General features: G+C 45.5%; 1 protein-coding gene across 2 annotated transcripts in view; it reads right to left on the minus strand.

Moving 5' to 3' along the window:
• Positions 1–17,694, minus strand: part of kalrna (kalirin RhoGEF kinase a) — a 164,259-nt gene that overhangs the window by 44,934 nt on the left and 101,631 nt on the right. For both annotated transcript variants that reach the window (XM_074695045.1, XM_074695044.1), the window contains exons 31-38: positions 17,415–17,484; positions 17,245–17,334; positions 16,709–16,801; positions 16,478–16,589; positions 13,927–14,117; positions 13,574–13,675; positions 11,577–11,725; positions 11,303–11,405 (exon numbers count right to left, since the gene is read on the minus strand). In XM_074695045.1, coding sequence (XP_074551146.1) covers positions 11,303–11,405; positions 11,577–11,725; positions 13,574–13,675; positions 13,927–14,117; positions 16,478–16,589; positions 16,709–16,801; positions 17,245–17,334; positions 17,415–17,484 — 910 coding nt within the window. The remainder of the gene's footprint in view (positions 1–11,302; positions 11,406–11,576; positions 11,726–13,573; positions 13,676–13,926; positions 14,118–16,477; positions 16,590–16,708; positions 16,802–17,244; positions 17,335–17,414; positions 17,485–17,694) is intronic.

A 17,694-nucleotide genomic window follows, 5' to 3' on the forward strand; every position in this document is an offset into this window, starting at 1 on the left:
AAACAACACCACAGCTCAGACTGGGCTTCCTGTCCCAATTTAAGGGCTGGATTAGACCTGATGTTCCCTCACAGAGTCCTGAACTGTCTGACTTTAAAGTCCTGCAGAGTCAGCAGAGGATGAGTCCAACCAGGTGGGTCTACCCTCAGACCTGAAGCTTCAAAACCTCAGCCCCCCCTGTCCCTCTCTCTGCCTCTTTGCTCTACTGTTGTCTTGGAAACTTTCAGTGTGTGTGTGTGTGTGTGTGTGTGTGTGTGTGTGTGTGTGTGTGTGTGTGTGTGTGTGTGTGTGTGTGTGTTTGTGTGTGTGTGTGTGTGTTTGTGTGTGTGTGTGTATCCGCAGGTGCTCTCTGCAGATTGGAGATCTCCTAGCAACAGGCCACCCTGTGTCTATTAAGCTCAGGTAAGTTTATACCTGACAGATGGTCTCACAAAGAGGAGAACACACACACACACACACCTACAAACACACACACACACACACACACACACACACACACACACACACACACACACACACACACACACACACACACCTCAGAGTGAAGTTAGCATTCATTCATTTGCCAACAGGAGGAGATAAATACGGGGTAGTTTGTGTCTCGTGCTGATCTTTCTCTCTGCACGGATAATGAACAGAAATAAAATGAAATGTAACGTCTGGAGAAGCTGTAGCTCAGCCAAAGAGAGGTGAAATTGATGAAGATGTGAAGATCAATGATTCTGTGCAGAGAGAACATTCATTCTGTGCTGTATAACAGCCGGAGGACTCCTGTGTGAGTGTTTCAGAGCTTGTGAAGCTGCCAGAAACTGACGCAACGCTGTGGTTCTGTGAAAACATCTCTGAGAGACATGGACCACCAAGCTCCTCTCAACGGAGCTCTCCTCGTATGAAACTCATTTCACTGAGCTCACACTCACTGAAGACATTTTGTTCCTGAGACAGGGACGTTAAGCCCCAGAGCTGACCGACTGCAGAGAGCAGGGTCAAAGACCTCTAGACCAAGACACCATCAAAAAGGTCCTTTATAGATCTGGTCTGGGAGGTTAGTGTGTGTCACCTCATGTTTAATGTCTCTACGGCACACTCCGTGACGGCGTGTTTAAGCGCTCACGCTTGTGTTTACCATCAACAACCTGCAGCCAACACCCAGCTGGTCAGTCTGAGCAGGGACCTGCTGACCTGCTGTAGCTTCACACACACACACCTGCACAGAGCGTAAAATGCCCATGTATGACTGCAGACATGACCAGGATTCAGAGCAAAGTCAAATGATCATGTTGGGTTAAACACCAGGAGGTGTTTGCTGGCATGAGGGGCAAAGGAGCACCACAGAAACCAGTGCAACTGGTCCAGGATCAGGAGCAGAAGAAACCAGAGTGAGGACTTCAGCTGACCTCAGTCTGCTACGGTTCAGTGAGACCGTCAGTCCAACCAGAGCAGCCAATCAGCTGCAGGGTCAAAAACCCAAACCTCAGTGTGAGCGCGCTCACTGCAGGACGAGCTCTGAGAGAGGTAGACCATCAACACAGGTCTGAGCAGCTCCTGCATCACACAGGAGACTCACAGTGCAGATGTGTTTGTCATGACATAAGGAGATGGTTCTGTTCTTCTCAGGGGGGATAAGCAACAAGGCGTGGACAGAGGAGAAAACTGGACACAGCACTGAAACATATGACTCCCCCGGCATTTATCATCAATCTCTGGATTATACCATCAGCACACATCACATCCCAGCTTCAGGACTCCGCTGGCCTGCAGCACTCAGACACAGCTTCAGCAGTAACTCCCTCTCCAGTCTGAACCTTTCACACTGGTTCATTCTGTCGCAGGATGAAACCATGTCTCTCTGTAGTTTTCTATCCCAGGAGGTGATCAGTAATCTGTCAGAGCTGAGCCTGAGGTGTGACTGAGTCCAAAGGGAACTTTCTGAGAGGAAAACCAACTTAACGGGAAGTTTTTCAGACAGCACTGCTTTAAACAGAGGTGAAAGTCAAACACGGTAAACTTCAGAGCAGGCACATCTCTTCTGAGCACTTCCTTTGCCCCAGCTGGATCTGGGTCAGACCGTGAACTGTACTCAGTGTTTGTCTGCAGCTCCTCTCTTTAATATGAGCCAAACTCTGACTCCAGCTCAGACGTCTGCAGCTCACTATTTATTCACCCCGTCTCTCTGTGGCAGCTAACAGCCTGTTTCCTGTCTGTCTGTCTGCCTGCCTGGCACACACACACACACACACACACACACACACACACACACACACACACACACACACACACACACACACACACACACACACACACACACACACACACACACACACACCCTGTTTAACCATTAACCTCCTCCATCACACAACACACACTCAGTTCTGCAGTCAGGTTAGTGAAAGTCAACAGTGTGCATGATCTGGATCTGGGTCAGCTGCTAAGTTTGAGCAGAGACTAGGACCTGGACTTGAGAGCCTCTCCGCTCTGATGCTGACTCATGAAGGTGTGAAGGTGTTAATGTCTGCAGGGAGCCGGCAGCTCGTGAGACCTTCAGCAGTTTTCAGCGAGGCAGAAAGATGTTCACTGAACCACAGGTCCACTTCAAAGACAGAGGAGTGTGGTCTCTACCAGTGCTGGACCTCACGAGGAAGATCAGCTCAAACATGGAGGTGTGTGTGCAAACAGAGCCTGAACACATGCCTCAGACATCAGTGAGGTCAAATCTGGCTGAGAGAAAGCCAGACACAGCAGAGCTCAGGTTCTCAGGAGCAGAGATGGGCTATCTGATGATGATGGTGATGATGATGATGATGGTGATGATGATGATGATGCTGCTGATGGTGTCAAACTCTACAGCCCCATGTCAGCTCCTCTGCTGTCTGCTCTAACTTATTGTTTTGAAGTAGAGAGCTGCTGATCTGAGCTGAATGATCTGCATATTTCTCCCACATGTGATGCATATGGTCCTGAGGTCTTTAAACTGAGCCAGATTCCCTCAAACCAGACTCAGACCAGCTCAGATTCAGTCCCCACTCCTGTTCCTCCACAGCCTGTGGAGGATTCAGTGTTTGTGTCTGTAAATCCTGATCTGTTTAAGAATTCAGCCAACCTTTAAACCTGTGCTGCTCCTGACTGTGTCTCACAGGTGTTCACTGACCCACCAGTGTGCAGCTTTGTGTGTGTTCACCAGGGAGACATAAGTCTGAGACATGGGTCAGGACAGAGAACACTGGTCTGTACTAGCCCCCCCAAAAAGATGACACCAGTAAAGTGGTTTCAAATAGAGACTATCAGAGCCAATCAGATTTATGTTCCCCTCGGGACCCACAGGCTGAGGATAACAGCTCTAAACAATTAAAGACTACAGTTATTAAAGCTCTAATCAATAAGACACTATAGTTATCAAGATCTAAACAGACACTTCAGCCATTAAAGCTCTAAACAATCAAATTCTATGGTCATTTAAGCTTTAAAAAGATGTTTTAGTCATTAAAGCTCTAAACAAACAAACTCTATAGTCTTTAAAGGCCTAACCATTTAGACACTCCAGACATTAAAGTTTCAAACAATTAAATACTACAGTCATTAAAGCTCTAAATAATCAAACGACCCAGTCATTAAAGTTATAGACAATCAAGGAATTCAATCGTTAAAGCTCTGACTAATTAAACATTTCAGTCATTAAAGCTCTGAACAATCAAATTCTACAGTCATTTAAGATCTATACAGATACTATAAGCCTTAAAGCTTTAAACAATCAGACACCACAGTTATTCAAGTATTATAAAATCATATACTACAGTCATTACAGCTTTTAGAGTTAGACCAGTGTTAAGTCCCAAAAAAGTCTTAGAGTTAGATTAGAGTTAGAGCTTGATCAGTCCTAGAGGTAGATCAGTGTTAAAGTTTGATAAAAGTTAGAGTTGGATCAGGGTTAAAGTTAGATCAGAGTTCGAGTTAGACCAGTGTAAGAGTTAGTTCAGTGTAAGAGTTAGATCAGAGTTCGACTGAGATCAGAGTTAGTTAGTTTAGAGTTCGAGTTAGATCAGTGTTGGAGTTTAGTCAGACTTAGAGTTCTATCCGTGTTAGAGTTTGATTAGATTTAGAGTTAGATCAAAGTTGGATCGGAGCTAGAGTGAGATCAAAGTTAGAGTTAGATCAGTGTAAGTGTTCGATCAGTGTTGAAGTTCAGCCAGACTTAGAGTTCCATCCATGTTAGAGTTAGTTCAGAGTTAGAGTTTGATCAGATTTAGAGTTAGATCAAAGTTAGAGTTATATCAGTGTAAGAGTTCGATCAGTGTTAGAGTTCGATCAGAATCAGTCAGCTCCTGACCTGGGCTCTGAGCCTGGATTAGGTTGTACTCACTCTGCTGCTCTCTTTGAAAAGTTTAAAGCTCATCCACTTCGGCATGTCGACCTCTCCTCTGTGTTGCTCTCTCACTCTGTGACAACTCCCTTACTGAGTGTTTGACACACCACACACAAACACGCCCTCTCCCTTTCCCTCTCTCTCCCTGTGTGTGTGTGTGTGTGTGATTGTGTGTGTGTGTGTGTGATTGTGTGTGTGTGTGTGTGTGTGTGTGTGTGTGTGTGTGTGTGTGTGTGTGTGTGTGTGTGTGTGTGTGTGTGTGTGTGTTCACATTATCCTATCTCTGGAAGCTCCCGACAGTAAAACACTCAACAGCCAAGACTCCTCCTGCCTCCAAGCAACCGTGTGTGTGTGTGTTTGTGCATGTGTGTGCGTGTGTGTGTGTGTGTGTGTGTGGGGGGGGGCACAAAGGAGTCATATGACCAGCAGATGGCTACTGTACAGCTCCAGTCTGAGGCCGATCCTGAATGAATCTGATTCATGAGAGCACAAACATGTAAATGATTTTTAAAGGAACAGATTCTGATTTATACTCAAGCTCCAGGAGGAAACTAAGAGTCCAGCTCCATCACTGCAAGAAGACCAACACATGAGAAACTTTAAAGTTCATGTCACACCAGTCTCTCTCAGGTCTCCCTGGAAGAAACTGTCTCGGGTATCTCAGAGGGATTTGGAGTTGAAGGCGGTTTTCCTGCAGCATGCACAGATTGAAAAGAGCAGAGATCTCTGAGCCTGGTGCTAGTTAGTATGAGACCATTAGAGTGATGAAGACAGAGGAAGAGGAGCTCGGCTCGGGGAGATCCCTGCTTCACTTGGTCTGAATCCAAACTTTCAGACTCCATCATGTGATGGAGAAGCGCCAGTCTTCATGTCACATGGAGCATCAGGGAGATACAGTCTGACATTAGGAGCTCATGAACTTCATTTGGAAAGTATCTGGCATGATTCATAAAGCTTAGCAGGATTTATTAGTTATTCAAGGGTTATAGGGTCAGTCCACCCAAAATCACACAAGAACACTTTATCTGACATGTGCAGGAAGTTTTTGTTTGTTTGTTTGTTTGTAGATGTTAAAGTTCTCTTCAAGTTGTGAATCCATCCCTGAGCAGCTGGAATAAAAAAAAAAGATATAAATGAGAAATTTTAACACAGACTGAGAGTAACACTAATGTCTCTGCATAGCCTGCAGACAAAGAGCAGCAGTGATGGGGATCCTAAAGTCTCAGTTTGTGGTTTAATGGTATAAACATCAGATCAGAATATCCCAGCAGCCTGACCCCTGACCTCTCAGGTTTCTCGAATTAATTCAAAGAAGGAGATCAAAACATCTCTTAGCCTCTGGGGAGCATCTCCTTACACAAACATGAATTCACACTGAGCTGGAGGCGGAGGCTGAACCCTGAGTCCATCCTCTGACCTACACTACGAGGTTTTAGAGGAGCTGCCAAGACCCTGACCGCTGGAACGAGACTTTAAATAACAGCAAACCACAGACTGAACCAAGGCTGAGTCACTGAGAGGAACGTCACAGCAGAGACATGATCCCCTTCACGTCACGGCTCCAACACACCACGCGCTACCGTCTGATTAACTTCAACCTTAACATGTCAACAAAACACTACACCGCTTTATCCCTGCATCACCCTGAGTCTGTGACAAACAAAGACCTGCTTGTGTCCTGAAACAGATGGATGAGAATCTTTTTCAGAAATGTTTCCATCTTTAACATGAAGCTCCGCATCAGACCAGGAGACCCATAGGCCCACGTCACAGACGTCAGGGAAGGATTCCTCCACAGAGGACAGAAACCAGCATAAAGACTGTTCTCCAAAAACAATGCCACAAAGTTTAAATCCCACACCCTGACCCTTAACCTCAGCCAATTAGAGAGGACAGTCAAAACTCCGCAGACCACATCAGGTCACTTCAGAGGAGGATGTGAGCACGGCTGCTTCTACTGTTTCAGAGGTCGGGGTGAGGACATGTCAAGGAACAGTTTTAGAAACCTGAAGGATTAAAACTGATCCTGCAGCAGGGCACTGATCAGGATAAGCAAAACCTCCCTCACATGTTAAAGTCACACACAGACTGAAAGCTGCTGGAGCTAAATCTGTTAGCATAAGCATCACCCTGCAGACTCTAAGACTATGAGTTTAGCTGTGCATCATCAACTGTGCTCAGTCTCTTCTCTGTAGCGTGTTCTCTGACTGTTCTCCAACTATTTTCTGACTGTTGTCTGACTGTTGTCTTACTCTCATCTGTTTAACATTTGTTGTGTGAGTGTATTCTGACTGTTGTCTGTTTTCTTACTGCAGTTTAACTCTTGTCTGTTTTCTGTTTGTTGTCTGACTGTTCTCTGACTCCTTTCTTTTAGTTCATTGTCTGACTGTTGTCTGCTTTCAGTCTGTATTCTGACTGTTGTCTGTTTGTTTTTAGTTTGTTGTCCGACTGTTGTCCGACTGTTGTCTGACTGTTGTCTGACTGTTGTCTGTTTTCAGTTTGTTGTATGACTTTTGTATGACTGATGTCACTCTCTAAACTGACTCTTGTCTCTTGTTGGATGAATGTTGTCTGACTCTTGTGTGTCTGTTTTTTGTTTTTTGTCTGACTCTTGTCAGACAGTTTTCTGTTTTCTGACTGCTGTTTGATTGTTGTTAGACTGTTGACTGTTTCCAGTTTTGTAGTATGACTGATGTTTGACTGTTGTCTTCCTCTTGTCTATTTTCAGTTCGTTGTATGACTGTTCTCTGGTTCTTGTCTGTTTTCAGTTTGTTGGATTAATGTTGTCTGACTGTTGTCTGGTTAGTTTCTGTTTTTAGTTTGTTGTCTGACTGTTCTCTGTTCTCTGACTGTTCTCTGACTCTTTTCTGACTTGTCTGTTTCTGTTTGTTGGATGAATTTTGTCTGATTGTTGTCTGATATCTATCTGTTTTAGTTTTTTGTCTGACTGTTGTTTGACTGTTGTCTGTTTTCGTTTTTTTTCTGACTGTTGCTTAACCTGTAAACCAGTGGGTCAGTCAGAATCTTAATGTCAGGTTAAACAGAGCAGGAAGTGAGTCACTCTGGAGCATGCTCATGAAGCCTCCAGCAGACAAACAATGACAGAATGACCTGAAGTGACCCTGCTCTGCCTTGGTTATGTCAGAGAAAGTGTTGTCTTCTGGTGAAACTCAGATTAATCTCATATTGAATGACACAATGAAGCGGGTTGAACATTTAGTGTCTTCACTCCTTCAGTCAGACTTCATCAGATCCATGTTTAGAGACTAAACAACTCTGGGGTCCTAAATTCATACTGATCCTCTTTAAGTACAACTCCAACAGATCAGAGGACTATCAGTGAAAACATGCACCATGAATCAAAGCTCCTGCATGTCTTCAGAGCACGCCGTTTATGGTGAGCAGATTTATCTGCTGTAACAACTTCAGACTGATCATCAGAGTCTGTGTGCTTCTCTGCTGAGGCCAGAGGACAAGAGGAGGAGGAGGAGGAGGAAACCCAAAACAGAGGAGAGGAGGGAGACACAGCAGGTTTACACCCTGTCTACACACACACACACACACACACACACACACACACACACACACACACACACACACACACACACACACACACACACACACACACCCTTCAGACTCAGACAGCCAGTGGAACATCTGACCACAGTGAATCTGAACTGTTATTATGGTACACAGAGAGACAGGCAGACAGACAGACAGACAGAGAGGGAGAAAGACGGACAGGCAGACAGACAGACAGGCAGACATACAGACAGCCAGGCAGACAGTCTGACAGGCAGACATACATACTTACATACATACATACAGACAGACAGACAGACAGACAGACAGACAGACAGACAGACAGACAGAGGGAAAAGTGTGAGTAAGTGTGATATGTGTGAAAATGAAGAAAAAGGGGGATTGGGGGATGGGGGGAGCTGAGGGAGAGAGCAACTGAGGCTGTGGTTGGAAAGAGAGAAAACAGCACAGAGCACATTAAGAGGAGACATGCAGCATTAAGTGACGCTGAGGTCAGACAGAGCAGTTAAAGGAGCAGCACACACAAATATTAACACAGCCACACATTAAAAACACGCAGCGCGGCTCCAACATGAAAACATATCTCACAATGAGAGAGGAGGAGGCCCACCTCAGAAAGTCGCGCTGACATGTTTATGTCCATTTTGTTTTTGTGTGAAGGACAGAGTCTGTTGCTGTGGCTCATGATAAAAATACATCAGACTTTTTATCACTTCTGTAAGACAAAACAACACAACACTATAGCTGCTTATTTCCAGACAAACATCTGGTTTATTCCTGAAATACATCAAACCATAAAGCTCCATCTGTACAGGGACCCATCCATCACTCACCATCAGCTGACTGCATGGACAAATCCCAGCATTTCCTCCTGATAGCAAACAAGGAGTTCTGGGAGCCACACACACACAGACCTCTGAGCTCCCAGACGATGAGCATCAGGGTTAACCTGCTCTGATGAATAACGCTCAGACAGGAAGATGGACTTAATATGGAGGTAACAGGAAAAGGTCACAATGAACCTGGATGGACTGAGGGATGAAGGTCAAGTCAGTTTATCTAAAATAGTGCTGCACGATTTGGGGAAAAGGTGTGATTTGCGATTAGGTGGACAATAATGCGATTGCGATTGTGCTTGCGATTTAATAAAAAAAGTTGTGTCATGATGAGTCTACAGACTTGCTTGGTTATCATGGAGAAAAATCTGAATTGCATGTGCTGACATTGTGATTGCGATTTCGATAACCTCTTTTGCGATTACGTAATTGCATGTGCTGACATTGCAATTGCGATTGCGATAATTGCACAGCCCTAATCTAAAATCATGCTCATTACCTTTATTGGTCCTCTAAATGTACCATGCTCTGAAGACATAACAGGACAAAATGTCCTCAACAAAAACTGCAGTAAAAATATCACAGAAAAACATTTTCCCCCCAGGTCTCTAAATCAGCTTCAGGCCTAATAAAAAAAAAACAATATTTTAATGGTTTTGATTGTTTTAACCCTTTTAACTCTGTTTGTATTTTTAAAGTTGTTTATACTGCACCTCAGAGCCTCGGAGCCTCAGAGCCGAGTCTCAGAGCTGAACCTCAGAGCTGAGCCTCAGAGCTGAACCTCAGAGCTGAACCTCAGAGCTGAACCTCAGAGCTGAACCTCAGAGCTGAGCCTCAGAGCTGAACCTCAGAGCTGAACCTCAGAGCTGAGCCTCAGAGCTGAGCCTCAGAGCTGAGCCTCAGAGCTGAGCCTCAGAGCTGAGCCTCAGAGCTGAGCCTCAGAGCTGAACCTTAGAGCTGTGTCTGACACAAACACAGCAATTTGGGGGAAGCACAGCTCTGCAGGGTCAGCAAATGAAATGCGAAACCTATCAAAACACAATTTATGAAACTGCTTATTTTTTGATGTTTTCAGGAAAAAAACAACAAGGAGGTTCTAAAAATAGCATAGGAGGGTTTTCTAAATCCTTCAAACAATAAAGTGGATGAGAACAACAACACACCCACACCACACCGACAGCAGGCTGGAAACACTCATCATGGTGTTTTCATTGGACAGGAGGAGGAGGGAGAAAAGCACACACACACACACACACACACACACACACACACACACACACACACACACACACACACACACACACACACACACACACACACACACACACACACACACACAGGGTTACGGAGTGTATGTGGGGATGTGTGAGGGCATGGTTTGAATTTTGTAAGAGGTTACATTTGGGGCTACCACACACACACACACACACACATTTTCTCTGACATACAGTGACAGAAAAGTGTGTGTGTTTTAATGTGAGAGGGAAATTATTGAGACGGGATGAGAAACAACAGAGGAGCAAACAAGATGAAATGTGTGTGTGTGTGTGTGTGTGTGTGTGTGTGTGTGTGTGTGTGTGTGTGTGTGTGTGTGTGTGTGTGTGTGTGTGTGTGTGTGTGTGTCATGCTGACATTTAGAGCCTGGCCTGTGAGTAGGCGTGGGGTTGCCGCGTGAAAAGGCCGCAGTGTGTAACACAACAGAGGGAGGCCATGACTGACATCTGTGTGGGGTTGTGAGTGCGTGGATGTGTGCATGTGTGTCGGGTTATGTGTAAGTGTGTGTGCGCCTGTTTGCATGAGTGTAAGCACAGCTAGGGAAAGGGGGACTTAGATCCAACAATATCCGAACCAAACTCCATTTAAAGGTAAAGTAACTCATGTTCTGACGATAAACCAACAAATGACCTGCATTGAAAACACACACACATACACACACACACACACACACACACACACACACACACACACACACACACACACACACACACACACACACACACACACACACACACACACACACACATAATCCTTGCTCTGCGTGATCAGCGTTGAGGTGTTCTTGTGTGTATGACAGAGGGCAGTCTGTAGGACACACACACATTAATCTATGCTCTCACTAACTACACGTTATCTCCATCCAGCACTCAAACACAATGTGATACTGTATGTGTCTCCAGGGATTGGTATCTGTGGTCCAGGAGAACATCAGCCAGTCTACACACTCTGCATGAAAAGCCCCTGCTCCTGCCCATTCAAGATGCTTGGGAGACCCTGTAGCAGTGAGGCAGCTGCAGGTCATCAGCTCATTAAAGGCAAAAGGGTGATTCCACACACACACACAGCCAGAGGGCTCAGGAGCCTGCAGAGAACCATGCTCTGAGGTCTGTGCAAGTCCACCTTCTCAGGGTGAGTACACAGTCTCAGAGGGTCCATAGTCTCAGTGCATGAGTCCAAGGTTTAAGAGACTGAGTCCATGGTCTCAGAGTGTGAGATGGGTTGACTGGCCCTCTCCTGTGACAGATACAATGTGGTCAGCAGCTCTGTGTGAGAGTTGCTGTCTTACCTTGTCACTGTCCACGGTGTTCTGGGAAGTCCTGGAGGCGATGGAGATGGTATCTGGTTGGCTGCTGCCATCTCCCTGACTGTCTCCATCTTCAATCCCCTCCCTGAAACACACAAACATAGCAGAAAACACAGCATCAGAATAAGCACACACAGAGGAGAGGAAGGGGTCAGTTTCTGTGTGTGTGTGTGTGTGTGTGTGTGTGTGTGTGTGTGTGTGTGTGTGTGTGTGTGTGTGTGTGTGTGTGTGTGTGTGTGTGTGTGTGTGTGTTTACCTCTTGGTGTTGCTCCTGGGTTTGGTCAGTGCTGGTGTTTTGGGCAGATGGAGAGGCTCCTTCAATGCCCCCTTCAGGTGAGTCATCCTCTCCTGGATCACCTCCCTGATGTTTTTGATCCACTCCTGTTTGGCCTCCATGCTGGATGCCTGGAGGAGAAACAGCTGGATCACTACCAAGAAAAGCCCCCTGCATCAGACCACGGGTTTCAGAGGAACACTTTCAGGTTCAGCACAATTGTCTGATGTCTGCAATTGACATGGTGTGTGATTTTCCTGTGGTGTGGGGTGTGTTAAGAGTGATTTTGTCTGGTCAGAGCCGCTCTGTGGCCTCAGAAGGAGAGACTTTATCGAAAGAGCATGTTTAATATTTGTGACTAGAAATCCTGTAGTGTGTGGGGCGCTTCGAGAGAAGCCAAGTAGGTACAGTGTATAATGCAACGTGTACCGGAGCAGAGCCAATCACAGCCTTGGTCAAGCTGACCAAGGGGCAACATCCGGTCCAGAAGTCACGTGCACACATAGTCATAAAAACAGACTTTTACGGCATTAAAAACATTTTTACAGCCTGGTTCAAAAAACGGCTTGGGTCTGAAACGCTGATTTCACTATCTGCACACACTGTCAATGAGTACTAACTCAGCGGTTTAGCTCAGATCACGTGACTGCTCTCTCTAGGTCGTCCTCAGACGAGCCTTCCATCATTGATTCCAGTCATTCCTGTCTTCCGTGAATCGGGCCAGTTGGCTGGTGCTTTGAGCTCCTGCGTCCTCTTTTAGTACCTCCAAATAGGTTAAGGTGGCGCATCCTTGTGACCGGTGCCCATGTGTTGGTTCCCATAGAACCAATTTGGAGGCTGGCAGTTCTCTGTGCCTTTGGCAGTGTCCCGTGAGTCTCATCCTCCTGGCAGCTACTTTGTCGCTCACCCTTGGAATTCCTTTGTACAGGATATTGTTGGGTAGATGTGTGTCCTTGCTGATGTTCAGTACTGCATGCAGCATCCTGGTGTAGCACCCTTAAAGACTTCTGCAGGGTTGGCTTCAGGGTCTAGCATTCACTGCCATAGAGTAGAAGAGATTCCACTGTAGCCAAGAAGAAGCTCAGTTTGATTTGGCTGGGTAGGGTGGAGCTCCATACACAGGTCATGCTGTCCAGCACCTTCCATGCAAGTGCTTTCCTCACTTTTAGGTCCCACTCGGTTGAGCTGAACCATGAGCCAAGGAACTGCTGGGTGCCCTGTAGCTGCTCAAAGAAAAAATTCACAGCTGGTGTCATAGCAAATGTGGCTGCGTCTGCTGATTGGCTTTATTTCACTGTTTCAGGAACAGACAGGTGACATTGCGGATGCTTTATACATGTTTCATACAGTCTATAGAGCTGACTCAGCTGACTGACCAAAAGGAAATGAGAAATCTATCTGTAATACTTGTGATGCCTTTTCTCACCTCCAACTCACGCTGTTATGCACAAGGCTCACATTCCCACCGTCTCCATGACTTTTTCCATCATTGCTTTTTTCAGTTTGTGCACAATGTTTGTTTACACAGAGGTCATGCTAGATTTGGAATATTGAGTGTGAAGAAGCTGATACTCTGCTTAAGAGTTGGTTAATGTGTGGTGTCCTTTGGAGTGAACACCCACCCGAGGATCAGAGGAGAGGAATCTGGTGTGATCCCTCTTTTGTTATCATCAAGTGTGTGTTCTCTATATGTGTGAAGGTTTGAAGAATCCCGTAATGTGTGCCAGCCTTTGGACACACACACACACACACACACACACACACACACACACACACACACACACACACACACACACACACACACACACACACACACACACACACACACACACCTCCTGCACATCCAATCAGACTCTGACACCAAACTGCCCCGTGGCTTCAGTTAGTGTGATTAACGATGGAGTATGACGTGTTGATGTGAGGTGTGGACAGTCTCTTGTATCTGTGTTTCATCGCTCTGAACCAGCTGCTGCACTCACCTTCAGCACCGTCTTATTATCAGAGGAGGGGGTCCGCCCCGCCCACAGGGCAAACTTACACGGGTCGCCTTCAATGTGTTCCGTCACCCCCAGCTCCGAGGTCTGAGAGAGAGGGAAGAAGTGAGACCAGCTGTGAAAGACCAGGACACACACACACACACACACACACACACACACACAAACACACACACACACACACACACACACACACACACACACACACACACACACACACACAAACACACACACACACACACACACACACACACACACACACACACACACACACACACACACACACACACACACACACACACACACACACACACACACACACACACACACACGCTCACCAGTAGTCTGTTCTTGTACTGGTATTTGGTCCTGCCTGCTGAGTCTTTGATCTCTTTGCTGAAGACCAGCGAGAACTCAAACAGGAAGAGGTGTCTGTCCCGGCCCTTCCTGATCAGGGAGCGAGGATCCCAGACCTGGAAACTGTCCTGCAGGATCAGCTCACCCTGCACCTCCAGGTTCTCCTCAAAGCCTACCAGAGAGGACAGAGGATGGTCTGACTGACAGAAACACAGTGAAGCTGAGTGAGCGTTCATCCTAACAGCAGGGTTATTGGAAGGGCTGGGCGATATGGTCTAAAACAAGAAAATTTCATTTATGATTTTTTTCCACCTTTTAAAGAAAACAACAAGTAAAAATGACAGAGATAACTCAAAACCAGTTTTGTTTGAATTTTATAAAAAAACTTAAAGGGGCTGTGAGGAGTTTCTCAGCGATCTTATGAAGTCTCTCTTCTAGATATCTGCCTGATCCTAATCCACACTTTGAAATGAGATTATCAGCACCAACATTACAGGTTACAGGTTATTTCAAAACGGTACTTCTTAGCCCCGAGTCAGGTTGAGCAGGACCGGATTGATTTACAGCACGTCTAAGTCTCTATGACAGCACCACGCCAACTGAGGAAGTTTAGCAGAGAGAAGAGAGATCTGTGTTTAACTTTGCTGAAAACGATTTCTGTGATTAATTTTGTAGTGATGGTGGACACTGGAGCCTAACTGTCAGACAGAAACAGGACAGAAGACCAGAAGAAAGAGAAACAGCAGAGAGATAGAGCAGCAGCTAAAGGCTAATTAGTCTTTAGCTCGGGTGTATCACTCTTTAACACAGGGGCTCATCTGTTTGTGATAATGTCCATCCCAACCCACAGTCAGCAGTTATTCTGCTGTGGTCTGTTCAAACTTGGGAGTCTATCAATAAAATGAACAGTGAGGTTACATTAGCCCTGATTGGTAGATGACTGGCAGGACATGACCAGGATTATTTAACGTTAGACACTACAGACACATCTGCCCTAAATATGGATGGCTACTAAACTACATACAAACTGACAGTGTTTACTTGTTGTCATGTTTGCCTACAGAAGTAGCGGGCTGCCGACAGCATTACATATAGGTGGCTGCTACAATGTTTGCTTAATGTCACATTTCAAACTGTAGGGCTACACAGCTGTACTGATAAATACCTTACCTCAGCGCATTGTAGGAAAATTTGTTTTGATCTGATCTCCATCTAATTCCAAAACAAACACACCCCTCACTAAAAGTAATTAACAACAGTGTGTGGGGACTCAAGGCCAGAAGGTGGTGAGGAAGTACAATTAAAACAGATCCTCCTCACAGCATCTTTAATAAAAGTAACCTCTATTTCACTCCTGGAGTTGAAGTTTCAGCTGTTTTTGTTCCAACACCTTCACCTTGTAGTTTGAAAGGAAGCAGACTTGTTTGCATTTACAATGAAAGCTGCACCATTTCATACATTTTGAATTTAAAAACACAGCTAAAAAGCTTGTAAAGAACTGTTTTCAGTGCATTGCAGTGGTGTTCAGTAATGTTTTACTTTTAAATGTTAAAAAAAAAAACACTTTGTTTTAGTCGAGTTATATTGTTTTTTTTCTGTATTTTTAATTCAAACAGAAGCAAAAATAAATACCGGTTTTTCTAGTGTGAGCCCACAAAATTTATGCCTCCCTGCACAAGTCAGTGCCCTGGTCGGGGCACCCCAGTTTAAAAAGTCTGGACCCGCCCCTGCTTGTCAGAGCGTACCTCGGTGCTGGTTCGTACTTTTGCTCTGCTCATCAGCGGATGGTTTTATGCTGAATGGAGGGTTCAGTTAGTGGAACAGAGGGAGTTAGAGAGAAAGACAAGACTCAGCTTCCCCCAGGTAAAAGACAATAATCTACGCCATTACAGCGCGCCGCTCTAGTTGATCACCCATCGTCGCCCCGGCTCCCCCCTGCAGTCTGTTTTCACAAATCATGAGCCGTCTATATCACCAAAAGGGGATTTTCTTCAGTACAGTGGGGTGTCCCGAGAAAAACTGATGTATGTTTCTTCACTATCTAAATCTAAAAATGATCAGAGTATTATCTTTAAAGAGCACTAGGTTTCAATCACATCATAATCTGTAGGTGAACCTAAAAGGGTCCCGGCTTTAAGCTTTCAGTCAAAGATCTTAAACTCTTGGAAAGTGATAGATGGAAAACAGAGTACTGAAGGAAAGAGGTTAGAACGTTAACTGATCAGAAGTCTCGTTTATATTCAACTCTTTGGGCTGTTGATACAGACCATAAAGAACGTGTGCTCCTCAGGGAGCTGGTGTCAAAGAGGAACAAGAACATGTTTATGACATTTTAGTTTCTGTTGTTTCATTGGTGTACTCTTTAATCACGCTGCAGAGTCAGCGCTTGCTTGATGTGATACGAAAGGTGCGCAATAGTGGGGAGAAAAAAAAATCAAATTTTTCTTTTTTTAAGTCATCCACAAATAAAAATAAGAATTAATCAATATAATCAATTTGTCACCCAGGCCCAGGCCTAGTTTTAGGTCTCACCGTCCAGCATGGCCAGGTGCATGGCATCATTAGCTCTTTTGGGAACGCTGAGCATCACCTCCAGACCGTCTTTGATCTCTCCTTTACCCTCCTCACAGCAGGACAGGAGCTCCTGAAGACCACAGAGGACGTTTGATTAGAAAAGACAGATAGAGAAAAGTGTGTGTGTGTGTGTGTGTGTGTGTGTGTGTGTGTGTGTGTGTGTGTGTGTGTGTGTGTGTGTATGTCTACCTTCAGCAGGAGCTGGTACTTGGTGATCCTCTGGACCGGTTTGATGAGGTAGGAGGAGATGGAGTTAGCAAGCCCACGTCTCTGCTGGATGTCCTGTTCACACACACACACACACACACACACACACACACACACACACACACACACACACACACACACACACACACACACACACACACACACACACATCATGAAAGTGTCATGAAAGTCCTTGTGCAGCTGTACAGATGGTAACCAAACAGCCCCCTCTGCTGGCTGACTCAGTTTACTGCACCCTCTGAAGCTGCAAGAGGGGATCAGCGTCCTTCAGAGGTTTTCTTTTACTTTCGATAGTGTGAACAGTTCAGACAGCTTCGTGTCCACGCTGCGATGCCAGCATCCATCCCTCAGGAGGAGGGAAACTGCTCTGTCTCTATTTTTATTGTTTGGCATTTTATAAACATAAAGTTACAAATATTTGTTCTTTGACAAATGAAAGCCTTGGTTTTCTTGGTCTTTCCTTGGATCTGGAGCAGAACCCTGAAGGTCGTACTCACGTCAAAGAAGGATCCAGCGTGCTCCAGGATGAGCTGACTGGAGTCTGGTTTGTTCTTACAGTAGTCCACGTAGATGTGAAACTTGTCGGCCTGTAAAGGCAGAGAGAGGAGGTCAAACCTCAGGTTCACAAACGCTCTGAATAACTCATGTCCACTGCGCTGACTCTCACCCAGGTGACAAAGCAGTGACCAACGTCCTCCGGCAACTGCTCATAGTTCACCAGCTCCTTCAGGAAAATACTGAAACACAAAGATCACCGCTCACTCCAGATAATCTCAAACAAAAAGCCGTTTTTCCTCTGCTGTGAGGGAAACGTGTCACCAACTCAACCCACCACAGTCTGTGTAAAGAAAGGAGAACAACCTGCACCTGTAGCACACTCAGAAGAAGTCTGGCATCAGGTAAGCTCATAAAAGCTCTCAGATAAACTTACAATTCAACATGAACGC

Source organism: Halichoeres trimaculatus, unplaced genomic scaffold, assembly GCF_033239565.1.
Source record: "Halichoeres trimaculatus isolate MK-OKI-2021-1 unplaced genomic scaffold, fHalTri1.1 fHalTri1_scaffold_19, whole genome shotgun sequence".
In the NCBI taxonomy this organism is placed as follows: domain Eukaryota; kingdom Metazoa; phylum Chordata; class Actinopteri; order Labriformes; family Labridae; genus Halichoeres; species Halichoeres trimaculatus.